The sequence below is a fragment of the Larimichthys crocea genome, chromosome XIX (assembly GCF_000972845.2).
Source record: "Larimichthys crocea isolate SSNF chromosome XIX, L_crocea_2.0, whole genome shotgun sequence".
Taxonomy (NCBI): domain Eukaryota; kingdom Metazoa; phylum Chordata; class Actinopteri; family Sciaenidae; genus Larimichthys; species Larimichthys crocea.
Genome location: NC_040029.1, coordinates 6302042 through 6319228, shown reverse-complemented (window position 1 = coordinate 6319228; position 17187 = coordinate 6302042). Strand labels below are relative to the sequence as shown.

General features: G+C 46.2%; 4 protein-coding genes across 4 annotated transcripts in view; 2 read left to right on the top strand and 2 right to left on the bottom strand.

Annotated features, from left to right (window-relative positions):
* Positions 1-191: 191 nt before the first annotated feature.
* Positions 192-3106, bottom strand: cpb2 (carboxypeptidase B2 (plasma)). The gene is made up of 11 exons (XM_010753811.3): positions 2981-3106; positions 2637-2712; positions 2432-2556; positions 2253-2361; positions 2034-2135; positions 1827-1931; positions 1611-1721; positions 1434-1524; positions 1024-1226; positions 764-848; positions 192-681 (listed from the first exon to the last, which is right to left on the bottom strand). The coding sequence occupies exons 1-11, from the start codon at positions 3043-3045 to the stop codon at positions 467-469; spliced, it is 1287 nt and encodes a 428-aa protein (XP_010752113.2). The 5' UTR covers positions 3046-3106; the 3' UTR covers positions 192-466.
* Positions 3107-7935: 4829 nt separating this feature from the next.
* On the top strand, positions 7936-10635 carry alg11 (ALG11 alpha-1,2-mannosyltransferase). The gene is made up of 5 exons (XM_019272702.2): positions 7936-8065; positions 8557-8778; positions 8861-9232; positions 9319-9884; positions 9984-10635. Exons 1-5 carry the CDS (start codon positions 8019-8021, stop codon positions 10265-10267), a joined length of 1491 nt encoding a protein of 496 aa, XP_019128247.2. The 5' UTR covers positions 7936-8018; the 3' UTR covers positions 10268-10635.
* Positions 10636-11391: 756 nt separating this feature from the next.
* spp2 (secreted phosphoprotein 2) lies at positions 11392-12692 on the top strand. The gene is made up of 6 exons (XM_010750218.3): positions 11392-11554; positions 11629-11756; positions 11840-11962; positions 12194-12301; positions 12390-12438; positions 12513-12692. Exons 1-6 carry the CDS (start codon positions 11503-11505, stop codon positions 12611-12613), a joined length of 561 nt encoding a protein of 186 aa, XP_010748520.2. The 5' UTR covers positions 11392-11502; the 3' UTR covers positions 12614-12692.
* Positions 12693-12962: 270 nt separating this feature from the next.
* raph1b (Ras association (RalGDS/AF-6) and pleckstrin homology domains 1b) overlaps positions 12963-17187 on the bottom strand; it is a 21125-nt gene continuing 16900 nt past the window's right edge. The window contains exon 21 of the mRNA XM_027291821.1: positions 12963-17174. Within this exon, the coding sequence (XP_027147622.1) occupies positions 14715-17174 (2460 nt within the window). The 3' untranslated portion in view covers positions 12963-14714. The remainder of the gene's footprint in view (positions 17175-17187) is intronic.

Genomic DNA, 17187 nt, shown 5'->3' with positions numbered 1-17187 from the left:
ATTGTAACCTTCATTTCTTGTTTATTTATTAATTGTTATAAAGTAAACTGGTGAAAACCTATTTAACGTAGCGCTGGTAAAGGAAGCTCCTACAAAATAAAATGTTCCAACTAGACAGAAATACTGTACATGAATCAGTTATTAACAACATTAACAAAACATCCACACAGCAAAGTCTTTTTTCTTTCTTTTTTTTTAATGATAGAGCTGCTGTATTATATCTCACATTGTTGGGGAGAACCAAATGTAACACCGTCAATAACAGGACTGACATCTTTCCCACACCATGTGTATGCCTATGCATATGTATACACACAAAAGAAAATAGATCCATAATATGTTAGAGGAATGCCACAAAACATCTCCTTAAATCAAAAACAGATGTCGTGTACAGTGATTATAGATCTTTTAAACATCATTTACAACAAAATATTGAACTCTCAACCCTAATGTCAGGTGAAACTGCTTAGAAAGTAGGAGACTGACGTGCCAGATCTCGTGTTTTCTCTATAACTCTGAGGGCGATGGTCTTCACAGCGATCAGAGCTTCGTTGCAGGCCTTGGAAATGTGAGATGGTGGCAAAAGGAAGCCATACTGCCCGACATCCTGGAGCTCAAAAGTGAAGGAGTATTTGATGCCAAGGTTGTACGCCCAGTCGTCAGAACCACCAGGAGCCAAGTCTGGAGGACAGACAGTGACACTCATGTGTATTTTGTGTGGGGATTGAATCAAGTCCAAATAATCTTGCTTTAAGAAACTTACATATTGTCTTTGATCCAGCACCATATTTGTACGTGTTCCTATAATATCTTCTGATTTTCTGTGCAGCTTCTCGGGTCATCTCAAGCTTTTAGAAAAAGAATGCATTCACACAAACATCCAGAAAGTTACAGGAGCTGACATGTTAAGTGGGATACTGACAGCCATCATGAAGAATAAAGTCTCCAAGTACTCTGGAGCTTATTGATTAAACAGAAGAGCACTCAGTGTTTGATTGATCTGTTGCTGAGCGGACCACTCACCAGGTCTTTGTGGTTCTCTGCTTCATCCATTGAGCAGGAGTACGGGAAGAGCAGCATCTGAGAGTAGGAATGGATGCTGAAGTAGAGCTGAACCTCATCCTTGTGGTTGCGCAGGAAGTCGGCGACGGCCTGAGACTCTGGTTCAGACTCTGGGAACTCACCGCAGTAGATCTCAGTGCAGGGGTCATTAGAAGCCCCCTCAGCTGGAGGAAACAAGATCACTTCATGTAGATGCTCTGACACTTTTGTGTATGATCATACACTTATACTTTATCTCTATGCAAAGGTAATTGGTGCACCCATAAAACTTCACTGCAACACATATTCTCAAAGACTTTGCACTTGAAATAGTTCTGCAGCACAGGACAGTGTGTGCTGGGATCAGGCTGTAACTCGAGAGGAAGACTTACTGCACCAGTTGGCATCAAAGTTTCTGTTGAGGTCGACTCCGATGCAGCCGCTGCTCTTGCTGACAGAGCGGTTCTTCCTCCACATCCTGTTCTGAGACAAAAACAAAACAGGACAGGTCATGAATCCTGAAATCGCTTCCAGATCTGGTACCAGATCTGTTTTGTGTGAGTTCTTACTGTTGTCCATGTGTAATCATATCCATCAGGGTTCAGAACGGGCAGGATGTAGACATCCATGTTGTTCAGGATGTAAGTGATGTCTTGGTTCTGCCCGTAAAATGATAAAGACTGCGGAGAGGAAGGATGTCGATTTTAGGGTTTACTGTGAGAGTGACAAACAAAATGTTCCGACAGGACAGAATTTAAACCCTGATGTCGATGAAATGGACTCACATGCTGCACAAACCATAAGCAGAAAGCAGGAGAGATCCACTCCCTGGCATGGATCCCGCAGTCGATCCACATTGCTTTTTTGTCTGGGTTGTCATTTAGAGACAACTGAGGAAGAGAAATCAGACATTAACATGGACAGGATATTAAATAGGCTTCATCTAGAGCGCATAAATTCATTCATGTAGTATCTTTGATGGATTAGTGCACCTTCAGAACATAGAGAGGTCGCTTCTCAGACGAGGAGCCGATGAGAATGAGCTTGACCTTGCTGGGGTTGTCCTGTATGATCCTTTCCATCCAATAGTAGATCTGCAATGGAGACAGTGACTCAGTGCAGTACTTCTACACACTCAATCCAGCCCTGAAAATAAGCGTGGGGATGAATCAACAAAATGTTATGAAGCTGGATAAAGATGTAAAACATACATCATTCAGATCGTGATATCTCTCGTAAAACGTTGCCCCGCTCCGTGGGTCTGTGGAGTCGTTCCTTGTCTGCATTTCAATCAGCTCGTTGGCATTGGCCTGTAACACCCTAAAGTAAAGTAAACAAATCCATAAACGACAGGCTTGCAATGGGATATAATGCTGATTCAGACACATACTCATGAGTTATGTTGTGTTTCTCTAGCAGATCCACGACGGTCTCTGAGCTGTTTGCAGGAACGTACAGGTGGACCTGAGTCTCTTCCTTGATGTACTGAGGTGAAGCAGGCTGCCACAAGGAGGTCTGGGAGAAAATGTGTCACGTTATGATTTAATCAGGAAGGTCAACAAAGATCTGAAGATGAAGAAAAAGCTCATTTCTACCTCATACTGAGTGGACACATTCTTCAAGATGTCCACTTGCTCTTGTGTTTTTGGGGTGATTGACAGAATTTGATCACTGAGTAGAAAGAAAACAACACATCAGTAAAAGTTGCTTCATGAAAGATGCATGATCATAAACAAATGTCACTGTGTCAGAGGTTTTTTTAGAGGTTTAGTTAAAAATGTGTCTTTGTTAAAAAAGTCATTGACCCTGCTCAGATACACTAACATACACAGCACGAGGATGTGTGTTTACATAAGTGTGTCATAACCTGATTTCTCTGTGGAAAACAATTTCCCGGATAACAACAAAACACATTTCCATCAAAGTGTCATCAACTCACCGCGTTTCTGTGCAGTGTCCCGGCCTGAGATTCATGAAAACAAACAAAATCAAAAGAGTCTTCATGATGTCAGGGCTCAAGACTGTAAATGACAGCGGTTTGCTTAAAACACGGGGGATAGGGAGACATTATTGATTCAAACAATGTTTATTTAGAAGTTAAACATTACTTTTTTTTGAAAGATGAGGGCATAGATCAGCCATCATGGCTGAGAGGGAGCAGGTTAGTGTATAAGTGATGTTGATTTATTATGTTTTCAGCAGCTTCTGTTTAAATGTTTGTGTAATTCACAGAAGAATAAATTAATACAAGCTTTTTACAGTGTGACTTTTCATCAGTGCGGACTGGGAAAGTTGATGCAGTAACAGACTCTCACCTGCAGGTGGCGCCAAATAAACACAAGTAAGGCGTAAAACACATCTCCAAATCTTGTTTGTAAAAATAAATAAATAATGAAAACAGTCCAGAAAATTAGTTAAGTCTTAATTAAGTTTTTATAGAGCATCTCTGGTGATACAGTAAAAAGACCTAAAAGCACCAAAGTGTTGATATACAGAGAGGAGATTAGTGGCAGATCTCGCGAGAGTTTATTGCTGTTGCAGTAAAGTTAATTTTCTCCTTATGTATCTGTCTGAAAATGTCATTTCAGTATCATAACGTTTGTGAAGATGTCTAGCTTGTGGAAAAATTAGTCCAACTTCTTATTTCAGTGGCTATGAGGCGAAAGAATCGCTCATAAACTGTGTCTCCTAATAGAGGTGTGTTGGTCGTGAACGTATCGTTCAATTTGAACGAATCTTGTGTATGACTCGGGAGTAATGACTCACCTCTTGACTATATATATTCTGAAATAAACTTGTATTTTTATTTGCTCATTCATGTGTCTTTGATTTACAGAGTGTATGTAAATAACTGAATGATCTTGGCACCGTACTCTGAGGCAGACCATAGACAGTATACAATGGATGTCGTATCCGCGACGTCACCTACAGGTTTCTGAAGAGTGTGGTGGCTCTGGCTGCCGCCATATTGGCAGTGCAACCATGTGTTTACGTTTGAATTACACCATGTGACTTAGAATGTAAACAAATCAGAGAAAAAGGGGCGGGACAAATGGAACTGTACAGATCAGAGCAAAACCACACATCAAAGGCACATGCATTGTGACATCATCAGGACGGTATATAAGGCCACGACGCTTCAGTCAGTCAGATCATTTCAGACCTTTCAAATCGTGATACCACAGTGAGAAAGAGCCAGAAAAGACAATTTGCAAAGAGACAACGACTGATACAGAATACAACTGTTCGTCAGAGATCTACAACTGCAACCTACAAGCATTACTTTGTGACTGACTACCAGCCAAAGAAAGAAAATGCAGCGCCCAGGGAACCCCAGTGGTAACCAGAAGAGCGATGAAGAGCAGACCGTACGCGGCTGCTTTTGTGAGACCAGCTGCCAACTCAACCAAGAGTTGGAGGAAACAAAAGCACAGCTGAAGAGACAAAAATCCTTGAAGGAGTCGTTCATCAACAAGGAAAAAGAGACAAGGAAGGAGCTAGAGAGACTCAAGAAGTACACCAATCCAGAAACTCTCAGCACCGCAAAGATCGCCAACCAAGTCAGCGACAACACCAAGAGGAAGAAAAAGAAACTCTTGCAGGTCGACTATGAGGAGCTGCAGGTGGCTCACATCATTAATGAGGAAAAGTTCCAGGCAGAGCAAAACAAGAATAAGCTTCTTCAGGAGGAACTGGAACGGCTCCACATTTCTTACCAAGTGCTCAACGCCAGGTATGAAAATGATGTCCCCAAGCTCAAAAAGCAAGCCTTTTACCTTCAGCAGGATCTTGATAATGAGATCTTGCAGAAGCAGCTCGTGCAGTCTGACTACGAAGAAGCCTTCAAGGCACTCCAGGAAGAGAGAGACAAGAACAAGACTCTCCAAGAACAACTGGAGCAGGCGAGTGTGTCACTCCATGAGGTCAAGCAGCAGGCTGACACCCTGAGGTTTGACCTTGAGAAGGAGCTTGAGCAGAAGAAACTCCTGCAGAAAAGTTATGAGGAGCTGCAAGAGACACACAAGCTCAGTCAGGACAAGTTCTCTGCCGAGATTGAAGCTGAAAAGGAAAAGAACATGACTCTAGAGAAGGAACTGGACAAGATGCACGAGACTACCCAGAAGTATGAAGCCGAAGTCACCACGGTCAGAGAGCAGGCCGAGACCCTGCAGCGTGAGCTTGAAACGGAAGTCAAGTCTCATGCAGTCTCAGTGTCAGAGGGCTTCCGTATGACCCAAAACGTGAGGGCTGAGCAGGAAGCCATCCGTCAACAGATGGCAGAGGAGATCACTGTCCTGCAGCAAAATGCCCATGAGAGCAAGAAGATTTTTGAGAGCGAGCTGGACAACCTGAAAACTGAGCTCAGTGTTCAGATCTCACTCAGCCTGAAGCTATCCACTGAGTTCACGGCTGAGAGAGAGGCTCTCCAAAAAATCACAGACAATAATGACAACCAACCACCAAAGGAGGCTGAAGCCACTGAGGACAAGCAGTGCGAGCAGGAAGAGACCATCAGTCCTGCACTGGCCCTCGAACCACCGAAGCAGGCTGAGGACAAGCAGTGCGAGCAGCAGGCGACCATCAGTCCTGCACTGGCCCTCGAATCCCAGAGAGAGGCTCAGGGAAATCTTCCAGACAGGACAGCAGAACCACCTTCTGTCTGGAAGAGGACCCGTCACTTTCTGGGGTTGAGGAAACCACAGAGGTGGAAGAGGAGGAGGGAGAACTAAAGAACATCGAGTTCTCCGGGTTTTCTCCTGCGTCCAAGGACGCAAAAAAACGCAAAAAAAAAAAAAAAATTAAAACAAACAAAAAAAAAAGTTCAAAGTTCAGACATTGTTATATTTCATAGTTTTTGTAGTTGCACAGTTCTTGGGCCTTTTTACAGAAACATCCTCTGTCTGTGTCTTATTCTGATTTAAGATGACATCACAGAAACATAAAATGATCTCAGGGTTTGAATGTAGCTGATAATATCCCAACTGAATATAAAAAGATAATATTTATTCAGATATTTAATTCTTTCTGCAATTAACTGTTTATGCTAAATTAATGTTTTGTCCTTCACAGTCAATGGCAACTGGGAATTCATGGATTCATGCATTCGTTCTTTAAGACACATTACAACCAGTTCACCCATTAACAATAAAAACTGATTAAAACATGAAAACATGAACAGCTGTCTGACAGCAAAGCAAATATTACAAGAAATCATTGAGACCTCGTGGTAAAGACAACTTTCCCAGTATAATAACATGACATGTTTGGTATCAATTAGTGATGGGAATAGAGGTGTTGTGCCGTATTAAGCACCACTGCCGTGAAATGCACCCCCTCGTGTGCCGTATTAAGCACCACTGCCGTGAAATGCACCCCCTCGTGGGAGCGCACTGTTTAAATGTATAGAAATTATAATAAAATTACTTGACCAAATGTGGCTACATTATAATATATTGATTGATCATATTACTATGTAATTATGTCAAATAAAACAAAATAGTTACACTAAATAAAGGGACAAATGCAGTTAATATGTAGGATACTTATGTTGCCTATGTTATTTCATATGCAAAGATGCAAATGAAATTTAGTGTAAGTGTGGGAGTCAGATTGTGACAGATGTCAAATGTGACCTGAATAAAATCTGACTCCTCTTCTTTTTCCCCCTCTTTGTTACCACTAGTTACAAATAACTTTATACATAAGTAGCAGAGGTCACAATATGCCATAAGACAGACAGACAGACAGACAGACAGACAGACAGACAGACAGGCCGTCTTTATTGTCCCACATGTAATTTGTCTTCAAAAGCCAGTGCATATACACTAACCACACCAGGCTATACAGAATGTACATAAACCCATAACATTTAATGCTGTTTTGACTTGTGATTACATAAACCCATAACATTTAATGCTGTTTTGACTTGTGATTTGTATTTGAACACATATATCAATTAAATTTTCAATAAATTCCTGTAGCCAATATTACATGTTGGGGGCAGGCTGGAGAAATAACCACAAGACCTTTTGAATCCATATACAAACAAACTCTAAAAACTCTAGACAAAAAGCCAGTGCATTTCCATCACTGTAGGGTACTGGAAAAATACAATTTACTGAGCTTTGAAATTTTTAAATTATTTTCAAATTTGTGCCTTGTTTGTAAAATTTAAAATGGTTTGGCCCCTGCTCCACTACGTGACTTTGTGTATACTCGCTCAGTAAGCTCTATTAGATCCTCCAGAATATCCTCTGTACGAGATTGTACCATAACATTTTGTCGTCTGCATTTGGGCAATCAGCCTTCTCTGTGACAGCCACAACTCAGTGGGACGCCCTACCTGACGATATAAAGAGCTGCATTTAAAACCAAGTTAGAAAGTCTGCTAAAGGATACTCAGCTCTGTAGCCACTGACATTGTGGGTGTATGATATGTGCTATTGTGTGTAACTTTGTATTTTGTATTATGTGTCCTGTGTGTTTTTTGCTTTGTACTGTTTGTTATTGTGCTGTAATATGTTTTAATTGTGTCTGCTGAAGGGACTACAGAGGAAAAGTAGCTGTGAGCTAACTCTGGTGCAGTACATCAGATGTTTATGTTTAATACTGTACATGGTCCCATTAAATAAATAAAAAAATTAATTGAATTTACACTTATAAAATCCCTTCTAACTCTCTGAAAACCACCCAATGAACGCACTAACTTGCTGCAGATAGAAACGCCTAAAAAGCATCGACATTTAAATTATTTTTTTTCATTTTTTAAAATTAAACACACGCACCTAACAAAACAAGCACTTGGAAAAAAAGAGAGATTAAATAAATGAAATGTTTTTTGGTACAGAGTAAAAATAATAATCGTCAAACCTCACGTGATTGGTTGGAAAGAGCATGCACGTGACACCCGTAGCCAAGGCTCGTTCGCGACCGACACGTCACTAAACCGGAAGTGAAGCTCCTCTTGTCTTGGCAAGATGTCGGGCCACGATCAGCTGGTCCTCTGTCTGTGTGAACTAACGAGGTAAAAACATATTAAATATATGTTTTTATAATAAATCAGATGTTTTTGTCAGGCTGTAACCGGCCGTGACGGTTCTGGCTGAACACTGGAGCGATGTGTCGGGTTAGCCAGCGAGCTAACGTGGAGCTAGCTGCTGTTTGTGGATAAAAACAACATTAATGTTCAAAGTTACTGTCTAAACTACATGTTTGTAGGCAGTTTGTAGTCCTACTGTCTGTGTGTTGTAGTGTGTATGTTGCAATGGGTATTATTCCTTTAAATCTGGGTTTGTTATGACTGTATTGATGTGTTACACACGTGTGTAACGCTAGTTAAGCAGTAACAATATCTGTCTGTCTATCTATCTATCTATCTATCTATCTATCTATCTATCTGTCTGTCTGTCTGTCTGTCTGTCTGTCTGTCTGTCTGTCTATCCATCTGTCTATCCATCTATCTATCTGTCTATCTGTCTATCATGAAATAAAGTGTGTTGCATCTCTGTGTTTCAGGTTGCTGTGGAAGTTGCTGCTGCCCCTGCTGTTCCTGTGCGCGCTCCTGGTCGCGGTTCTGGTCCTGCTGGTTCTGGCAGTGCGTCTCTGGCTTCAGAGCAACAGGAACGCCCGGCGGGCGATGGACGGACGTCCCACCGTGGCCTTCTTCCACCCGTACTGCAACGCTGGCGGCGGGGGAGAGAGGGTGCTCTGGTGTGCCATCAGGGCTCTGCAGAACAGGTGAGGCTGGCGTTTGTTTTTTTGGCGCTTCCTGTGGTGTATTCATGCATGCTGGCTAAACTTTAACCCATGTTGTGCACAGGTACGTGGACATCAACGTCGTGGTGTACACAGGGGACCTGGGTGTGACGGGCCAGCAGATTCTGGACGGTGCACGGCGTCGCTTCAACATCGCGCTCCCCCGCCCGGTTGACTTTGTGTTCCTGAGGCACCGTCTCCTCGTGGAGCCCGGCCTGTTTCCTCACTTCACCCTGCTGGGACAGAGCGTGGGCTCCATCTTCCTCGGATGGGAGGCTCTGACGGAGTTTGTCCCGGACCTGTACATAGACTCCATGGGCTACGCCTTCACTCTGCCCCTGTTTCGCTATCTGGGAGGCTGCAGCGTGGGGAGTTACGTTCACTACCCCACCATCAGCACTGACATGCTGTCTGTAGTGAGAGAGAGGAACCCCAGGTAATCACTGTCTCTTTACTGAAGCATATTGTCTCAAACATTGGTGTTTAGAACCGCTCAAATAACTCAAACTACTGCCGTCCTAGGTTCAACAACCCAGACTACGTCTCCAACAGTCTGTTCCTGAGTGCCTTCAAGGTGGTCTACTACTGCATGTTCGCCCTGCTCTACGGCATGGCTGGCTCCTGCAGCGACCTCGTTATGGTCAACTCCTCCTGGACCCTCGACCATATCCTGTCTCTGTGGCGCGCTCCCAACCGCACCAGCGTGGTCTACCCACCCTGCGACGTCAGCGGGTTCCTGGATGTCCCGCTGGAGGAGGACGGGGACAAGAAGTGCCACTCGATCGTTTCCATCGGGCAGTTCAGGCCGGAGAAGGACCACCGGCTGCAGATCAGAGCTTTCAAGAAGTTGCTGGATAGGAGGAGGGATGGGCCTGGGGGTAGGGAGGCACTGAAGCTGGTTATGATTGGCGGATGCAGGAACCAGCAAGACGAGGACAGGGTGCTCATGCTGAGGGGGATGTGCCAGGAGCTGGGAGTGGCAGACAGGGTGGAGTTTAAATTGAACATACCTTTCGATGAGCTGAAGAGAGAGATGGGGGAAGCCACCATCGGACTGCACACCATGTGGAACGAACACTTTGGAATAGGTAATCAATCAGTCTGAGGTCACGTTTAGACTATTTCATTTAAAAAACGACTTCCTCGATCGTATTAAAAGTGTGTTTTTACTTGTTTCCCCCCTCCAGGTGTTGTGGAGTGCATGGCAGCAGGGAAGGTCATTTTGGCGCACAAGTCCGGCGGTCCCAAGCTGGACATCGTGGTACCTTTCGAGGGAGGCCAGACGGGCTTCCTCGCCGAAGACGAGGACAGTTACGCGGAGGCCATGGACAGGATCCTGGCACTAACGCCCGGCAGCCGCCTGCAGATCAGACGCAACGCACGTCAGTCCGTGGCTCGCTTCTCAGATCAGGAGTTCGAGGCCTGCTTCCTCGCCGCCATGGAGCCTCTGATGGGGACACTTGAACGATGAGAAGACGGCACGCTTCCGTGTGGTTTTTTTTGGATGCACTTACACTGTAGGGATGGGGATCGACTGAATCTAGCAACAGAAAAGTGTGTAGTTCTGTCTTGTTATTGCAAATATTCTGCAATTTTTTTTTACAGGATGCATTCCTTCGTCAGTAGTGACACTTTAATTCAAAAGATGTATATTTAATATGGTGTAACGGGAGTTAAAGTTGCTGAACAAAAAGATATTTATTGTTTACAAGAACAAGAATTCTCTTCATGCCCAAACGTGAAGTATTTTTGATATTGATGCTGAATGTAATAAACACGTGATGGGAGTACGAAGTTGTTGCACTGATTAAAGAGAAGTCTGGAAAATCCAGGAATCACCGTAAATAAACTGACGCACAGTGTCAGTGGAAAAAAACAACACGCAGGAAGTCTGAATAATCTGCTGTTTGATTTGGCTGGCCTTTTTGTGGCTCGTGTCCTCACCAAGGACACTGACATGTGGTCAGGAGGGCTCATGGTTATATCCAAGCGAGAGCCGGAGTGAGACATAAACATGAAGCTGTCCTCATTAATAACAGATCTGCTCTACTCGCGTCTATAAAAATTAGAACAACCACAGCCACTTCCCCCCACGAACAGGTTCTCATCTGCTCCTGTAACTACTTTACATTAAAGTGTCTGAGCAGCAGTACAAAACCGGAAGATAAATGACGATGAAGAAAAACGGCAAATATTCACATTTGTGCTGAAATAATGAAGCTGAAACTAGTGGCCGCTTGATATTTTAGTTTAAAAATGACAAAGTATTATCAAAACTGATGATCAAATTGATTCTTTCGAATTGTTTCAGCTGTTATTTTAAACAAGAATCCATCAAAACTGACCAGTCAATGTTATATCACTGGCAACTCTGTGACCTCCATATTTTCCACTTTCTTTTTATATCTCTAAAAACAAAGTGAAAAATCATTATTATTTTAGCACATTGTGTGAAGGCCTAATGTGCCTTAAGAAGCTGCTAAATGAATTAAAGTCATCAATAGAAGAATCAGATTATGTGCTCATTTCATTTGGCACATCGTTCTGGGATCAATAGTGCTGAACAAAGGTTAATCGCATAAAGGAAGCGGGACAGACAGCAGGGGTTATGGAGGGTAAGAGGCGGTGCACAGGAGTGTTCCCTGAGCATATTTAGGGAAGAGGTGAATGAAGGATTGAGCACAGTTTCGTTTGGTGCTAGTCAAGATGAAATCATACGTGCTTCTTTTGGGCCTGCTGCAGACTCTGGGATGCTCAGGTAAGTGAGTTCTCTGTGCTGATCACTTCAGATCATTAACTGACTTTTCTTCTAAAACAACTTTGACCTCGCAGGAGTCCCGCTGTACAACGCTGAGCTGGAGTCCATGGCAAACAGGGGCCTCGGAGCAGCTCTGACACAGGTCAACTCTGCGTACGCCGCCAGCAATCTTTACAGGGCGACTCGAGGCTCTGTCACAAGGGTGAGGATACACACACTTCAAGATGAAATATCAGGTTGCATTATGTTAATTTTCTGCTGATTCTGACATATTACATCTGGCAGGTTATTCCCGTAGGCCTGAACACCGTTGACCTGATTATGATATTTGGCATTAAAGAGACAGAGTGTACAAAGGAGTCCAGAAAGGACCCACAGACATGCGCCTTCAGACCGGGCTTCTTTGTGGTGAGACACCTGATGTCATGAAATTAAATCTTAACACCGTTTGTTGTAGTTTGGTGCTACAAAAAGCTCACAGTAAGTACATGCACACTGTGATATCTCAGTTCTGGGTAGGACACATGTTGACACACTGTTTGCATTGGCACAAGTTCCCTGAAACAGAGTGATCCAATCTGTTCTGCCATGTCGCAGCAATATTAACAACACCACCCTCTCACCCTCCCTGTACTTCAGCCGTCCTTCTCCTGCTCCAGCCGGGTCCGAACCTCAGCCACCTCAACTCAGGTGATTTCTCTCAGATGCGGCCACGACGGGAGCTCCAGCTCAGAGTCCAGTGAGGAGGTGAGGAGGAGGACACAGGATGGATTAACACGATTATCACTAGTGGAGTTTTAATATTTCCAACTGTGTATGAATAATGTTTCCACAGGTGTTCTCAAGAGGGAGACACCAGTTCAATATCCCGTTTGCAAATAAAGGTAAACCGGATTTAAATGAACATTCACCACTTTCAGTCCATGTAACTGACCACGGCTTCACTATCTTTCAACAGTCCCTGCACCTCCTCCACCCACCCAGCCTGAGCGCTTCCTCGAGAGCCGGACAGCGGACGTCTGGCCCAGAGGAGACACTTTCAACAACTACCTGGTGTGAAAGTTGAGCTCGCTCTCTGGAGACATTTAGGTGCTGATCAGATGACAAACTTGAATTAAAAATAACATTTTACATGATGTTTTTTGTCCCTTTTTACACCACTTATCTAATGATTAATGTTTGTTTTTTTTGGAGTACCATCATTTAAATCATTCTATTTGGTTATAAAAGACAGATTTTCTCAGTGTAGAGCACGATAAGACCACCAGAGGGAGCGTAAGGTTCACTGAACAACAAATACTGATCCCATTTTAATGGTTTGTACTGTGAGTGCACCTCCTGGTGCTTAAATCCATTACATTAAGTTAATTATCCACACAGATCTTGGAACAAACGACACAGACCGAGCTCTGGTTTGAACATTTATATTGTGATTTTCAGTTTAAATGCAAAGAGGACACATTTACTCTTATCTGCAACCATTTTTTCTTCATTTCACTTGGGGCCCCCCCTCCCCACGTGTTCACATCAGCACATCAATAACTTACATACTGTACTGTAGCAAACCTGTTCAAGGACAATTCTAAAAGTAATGGTACACTGCCTTCAGTTGGCGATTCAACCAGCTTGCGGCTGAGTAGGACAAAAGAAAGCATGTTTAAAAAAAAAAACGAGGCTTGTGTGGAGGCGACTGCCTTCGTAACCCATTTTCACAGCACACTTTTCCACACTCGGGCCAATTGAGAACCAGTTTGAATGATATACTGTTGATATGTCCATCCTGACACACAAGGCAGCACCCCTGCAAATTAAGGCATTGCTGCTAGAAATAAAAACCCTTCATGATCCACTCTGTAAAAAGGTACAAAATCAAAAGAGATCATCCCTTTGAGGAAGGGGCTGAAGCAGTAATGGCACCATAAAAAAACAAAACAGGGCACAATAGACACACAAAGTTGAATGCCGGTGGGATGATTTCTGTTATTGTCTACACGATTCAATGCTTTGTACATTAACCAGACTGGTTGTATGTGTGTTTCAACTGGGGTCACCTTGTTGTGGGGGGACGAGACGACGACTGAATCCGATCTGTACATTCTACCTCCTGATTCGTGACAGTTAACGGAGCAGCTGCTGCAACTATACAGACACACAAACTGAAGGTCCAAAAAAACAACAACTGGGAACTCACACACAGTCTACGAAGATACACCATCACAGGCCTCCCCCCACCCAGTCCTTTAAATAAAAAGTGTGTTTTATTTCCAGTTGCACAGCCCAGACTCTGCTGGACGTTTGGAAGAAATTCTGCTTTGACCTTCTGTGCAAGACTTTGGGAATAAGGCTTCCTTCTAAGTGTTAAAACAGTCGAGAAATGTTTGGAGTTTTTCAAATATGCCTTCCCGTATACATTCCTTTGTGCCCTAATATTTTGTTCCTCTCTAGACTTTGTTGACCAGCTATTAAAAGACAGATTAAAAAAAAATCCTTCCATTTATCAATCATTAAATAATTTCATATAAAAGCAAACCTAACCATCCCCGCTCCGCGAAGGCCTTCCCTTAACTGCTTCACCGCCATGTGTTCATACATACATGCATGCATGTACACGATGCATGTATGCTCTCTCTCTCTCGCTCATGCACACACACAAAAAAAAAAATAACAGCTTCATGTTTTACAGCTCCAGAGGTCCATGCAGTACCAAAGATCCTGATGTGGTTGGTGTTTTGTTTTTTTTCGTCTCCAGTACGTGGCACAAACTTATGGCAAAGAAGCGGATACACGGTTTGGCTCAGACCTGGATCCAGTAATATTTGCACAGTTCTTATTAGTGTTTGTTTAAATGTGCTCGGGGTGTACCGGACGGGTGGGGTTTAGCATACAGGGCGATGCAAAGTCTTCCAGAGAGTTTAGACGATCGCAGAAAATATTGTGCTTCTCTGCGACCTCAAACTTACCTGCTCCAGTCTTAATTGTCCCAATATTATAAACCCCACAGATCCAGAAAGCCAAGCCAATTAAAAATCAGTAATCAAACACTAATTGATCATGGTCTGGTTTGGGATTTAGTATATACATGGTCGAAGACAGAAGAAGTTGAGGAACCTCGCTCCCGTGTTCACTCTCATATATTCTCTCATTGTCTGTTCATCCGAGTTCAACACTCTCCAGTCAGTTTGGTGGCGTCCCCCCGTTTTGGTGGTGCAGGCGGGGGTCCCCGTCGTAGCGTTGCATAGCCTGAGATGTTTCCGGACATGTAGCCACCGTTTCCTCCGTTGCTTTGCTTCCCTTGGTCCAGGAGCAGCTCAGGGGGCGGCGGAGGAAGCGCCATGTCGTCCATAGTCCCCGCGGGGTCCAGCTTGCCCGTGAGGCCAGCTGAGTTGAGAGAACCTTGGCGACCCACTGACTTTCGCTTCAGTGTCCGGTTGAGGTCCTCCAGGAAGTTGGGCTGGCCTGAGCTGCCCTTTGGGGACGTGGGTGGAGGTGAGGAGACTGGAGGGGGCTCCGGGGTGGTGTTGCTACGCCGTCCCAGTGTGGGTGGAGGAGTCTTTTTCAGCGAGCTCTTCCCCCATGTTAAGTTGCTCACAAGGGGGACAGGCGGAGGAGGAGGAGGTGCCTGGGGCTGTGGGTTGACTACGGCTACCCTAGGAGGTCCTCCGCTATGGGCGTCACCACCAGGAGGTGGAGGAGGCGGGAAGAGCTCTGAAGCTGGGGGAGGAGGTGGGAAGTAGGCGCACTCAGGTGGTGGCGAAGGGAAGTCGCCACCGGATTGCTTCGCCTGGCTAACTTTGGCCTGGAGTGCCAGAGGCAGGTTGGACAGGTTGAGCTTGCCTGGTTTAGGGGGAGCAGGGGGTCCAGTTGCGGGGTCCTTAGAGGGAGATCCAGTGGATGAGGAGGCGGGACACGGGGAGGAAGGAGGGGTGCTGTTCTGGGGAGCAAACTTACTGAGCAAGTTCCTCCTGGACTCCTCATAGGAAGCCGAGGAGTTGAACTTGATGCTGGAGTTCCTCTGCGGGGTGGGAGGAGGTTTCTTCCCTCCTAGACTGAAGGAGCCAGACGGTGACCTCCGTGTGGGGGAGCCCAGGTTTCCAGGAGGGAGAGGAGGTGGAGGTGGAGTCGGCCCTGTGACAGGAGCCGGGGGAGGTGGCGGCGGAGGAGGAGGAGGGGCAGGGAAGCCGGCGTTGTTGTCTGGAGGTGGAGGGGGGAACTCTGGAGACTGCAGCTGCTGGCCACCACCAGGCTGCCATTTTGGTTTGGTCTTGACTGCAGGTGGGGAGAGGGGGGCTTTGGGGCTCTCCGTGTGATTGGCTCCTTGGGATGAACCTCCAGGAAACTGGCTTGCCAGTTGCTTCACCAGTGACATGGTCGGAGGGCCTCCCGTGCTGATGGGCGCTTGCTTGGACAGGCTGTGCTGCTTTGGCAGAGTTGGAGGTGGATGGCTGGAGCTGTGGCCTGTCTGGAGGCTGAACTGCTTCTTGAAGGGTGCAGGTGGAGGAGGGGGTGGAGGTGGTGGCGGTGTCGGGCCAGCCAGGGCAGCAGGAGGTGGCGCAGGAGGGAATGGGGAGACGGGTGACACAGGTTTGGGGGTGGTGTGAGGGACAAAGCCTGGGGTGAAGGTTTTGGGTGGCGCAGGTGGCGGAGCAGGAGGAGGCGGAAACTGGCACGGCACTGGGAACTGCTGGGGAGGAGGAGGAGGTGGCGGCGGAGGTGGAGGAGGAGGAGGTGGGGGTGATGGAGCTGGAGCAGGCGGTGGGGACTCCTCAAGGCTTCCGTTTGGAGAGAGGAGGTCCCGTGGCGGGCTGGGAAACCTTTCCTTCAGCGCCTGCTTCAGCCCGGTGGAGTAAACAGGCTGGGTCATGTGAGCCAGCGCGGGAGGCGGTGGAGGTGGCGGAGGTGGAGGGAATGCCACTCCGTTGATCTGTGGAGGTGCTGGGGGAGGAGGAATGAAGGCAGGTGGGGCAGCTGGGCTGGGAGGTCCCAGCTTCAACACAGCCATGGCTGACCCAGGGGTTGGCATGGATGGTGGAGGGGGAGGAGGAGGTGGAGGGGGAGGTGGGACATTAGTCCTTGCCGCAATGTGGTTGACATTGGGTTTGACCTGTGCGGCAGGTGGTGTTGGAATCGGGGGAAGAACTTGCTGAGCTGTTGCGTGGAGGTGCATGGGCAGCTTGTGGTGATTGGCAGCCTGGGAGGCCTTCTGGTTCTGCAGCCTGGTGATGGTGCTGTACTTGTACATGGTGGGGGCCGGAGAGTGGTGCGACACTGTCTGAACTGGAGGTGGGGGAGGAAGGGGAGGCGGCGGCGGAGGGGGAGGCGGGGGTGGAGGAGCAAACTCCTGCTGCTGCTGCTGTGGGGGCATGTGGTTGTTGTTGCTGACGGTATGTGGCTGTTGTTGTTGCTGTGGAGACGGTGGTGTTTGTGGTGGACGCTGCTGAGGCAACTGTACTGGCGGTGCCTGTTGAGGAGACTGAAGCTGGGGAGGCAGGTAGGGGTGTTGTGGCTGGGTTGGTGTCTGGGGCTGCATTGGTGGATGCTGGGGCTGTGGTGGGTACTGCTGGATGGGCTGGGGCTGATGCTGGGGCTGATGCTGGGGATGGGGCTGATGCTGGGGATGATGCTGGGGATGGGGC

What these genes read in the sequence shown, in the direction of transcription:
- alg11 (XM_019272702.2), top strand. Translation starts at nt 8,019, where the DNA reads ATGTCGGGCCACGATCAGCTGGTCCTCTGTCTGTGTGAACTAACGAG. An exon ending in GTGAGAGAGAGGAACCCCAG is followed by an intron (nt 9,233 to 9,318) that starts GTAATCACTGTC and finishes CTGCCGTCCTAG; the next exon opens with GTTCAACAACCCAGACTACG. An exon ending in GAACGAACACTTTGGAATAG is followed by an intron (nt 9,885 to 9,983) that starts GTAATCAATCAG and finishes TCCCCCCTCCAG; the next exon opens with GTGTTGTGGAGTGCATGGCA.
- cpb2 (XM_010753811.3), bottom strand. Translation starts at nt 3,045, where the DNA reads ATGAAGACTCTTTTGATTTTGTTTGTTTTCATGAATCTCAGGCCGGGA. An exon ending in GACCTCTCTATGTTCTGAAG is followed by an intron (nt 1,932 to 2,033) that starts GTGCACTAATCC and finishes TCTCTTCCTCAG; the next exon opens with TTGTCTCTAAATGACAACCC. An exon ending in ATGATTACACATGGACAACA is followed by an intron (nt 1,525 to 1,610) that starts GTAAGAACTCAC and finishes TTTTTGTCTCAG; the next exon opens with AACAGGATGTGGAGGAAGAA.
- spp2 (XM_010750218.3), top strand. Translation starts at nt 11,503, where the DNA reads ATGAAATCATACGTGCTTCTTTTGGGCCTGCTGCAGACTCTGGGATGC. An exon ending in CTCGAGGCTCTGTCACAAGG is followed by an intron (nt 11,757 to 11,839) that starts GTGAGGATACAC and finishes TACATCTGGCAG; the next exon opens with GTTATTCCCGTAGGCCTGAA. An exon ending in TATCCCGTTTGCAAATAAAG is followed by an intron (nt 12,439 to 12,512) that starts GTAAACCGGATT and finishes ATCTTTCAACAG; the next exon opens with TCCCTGCACCTCCTCCACCC.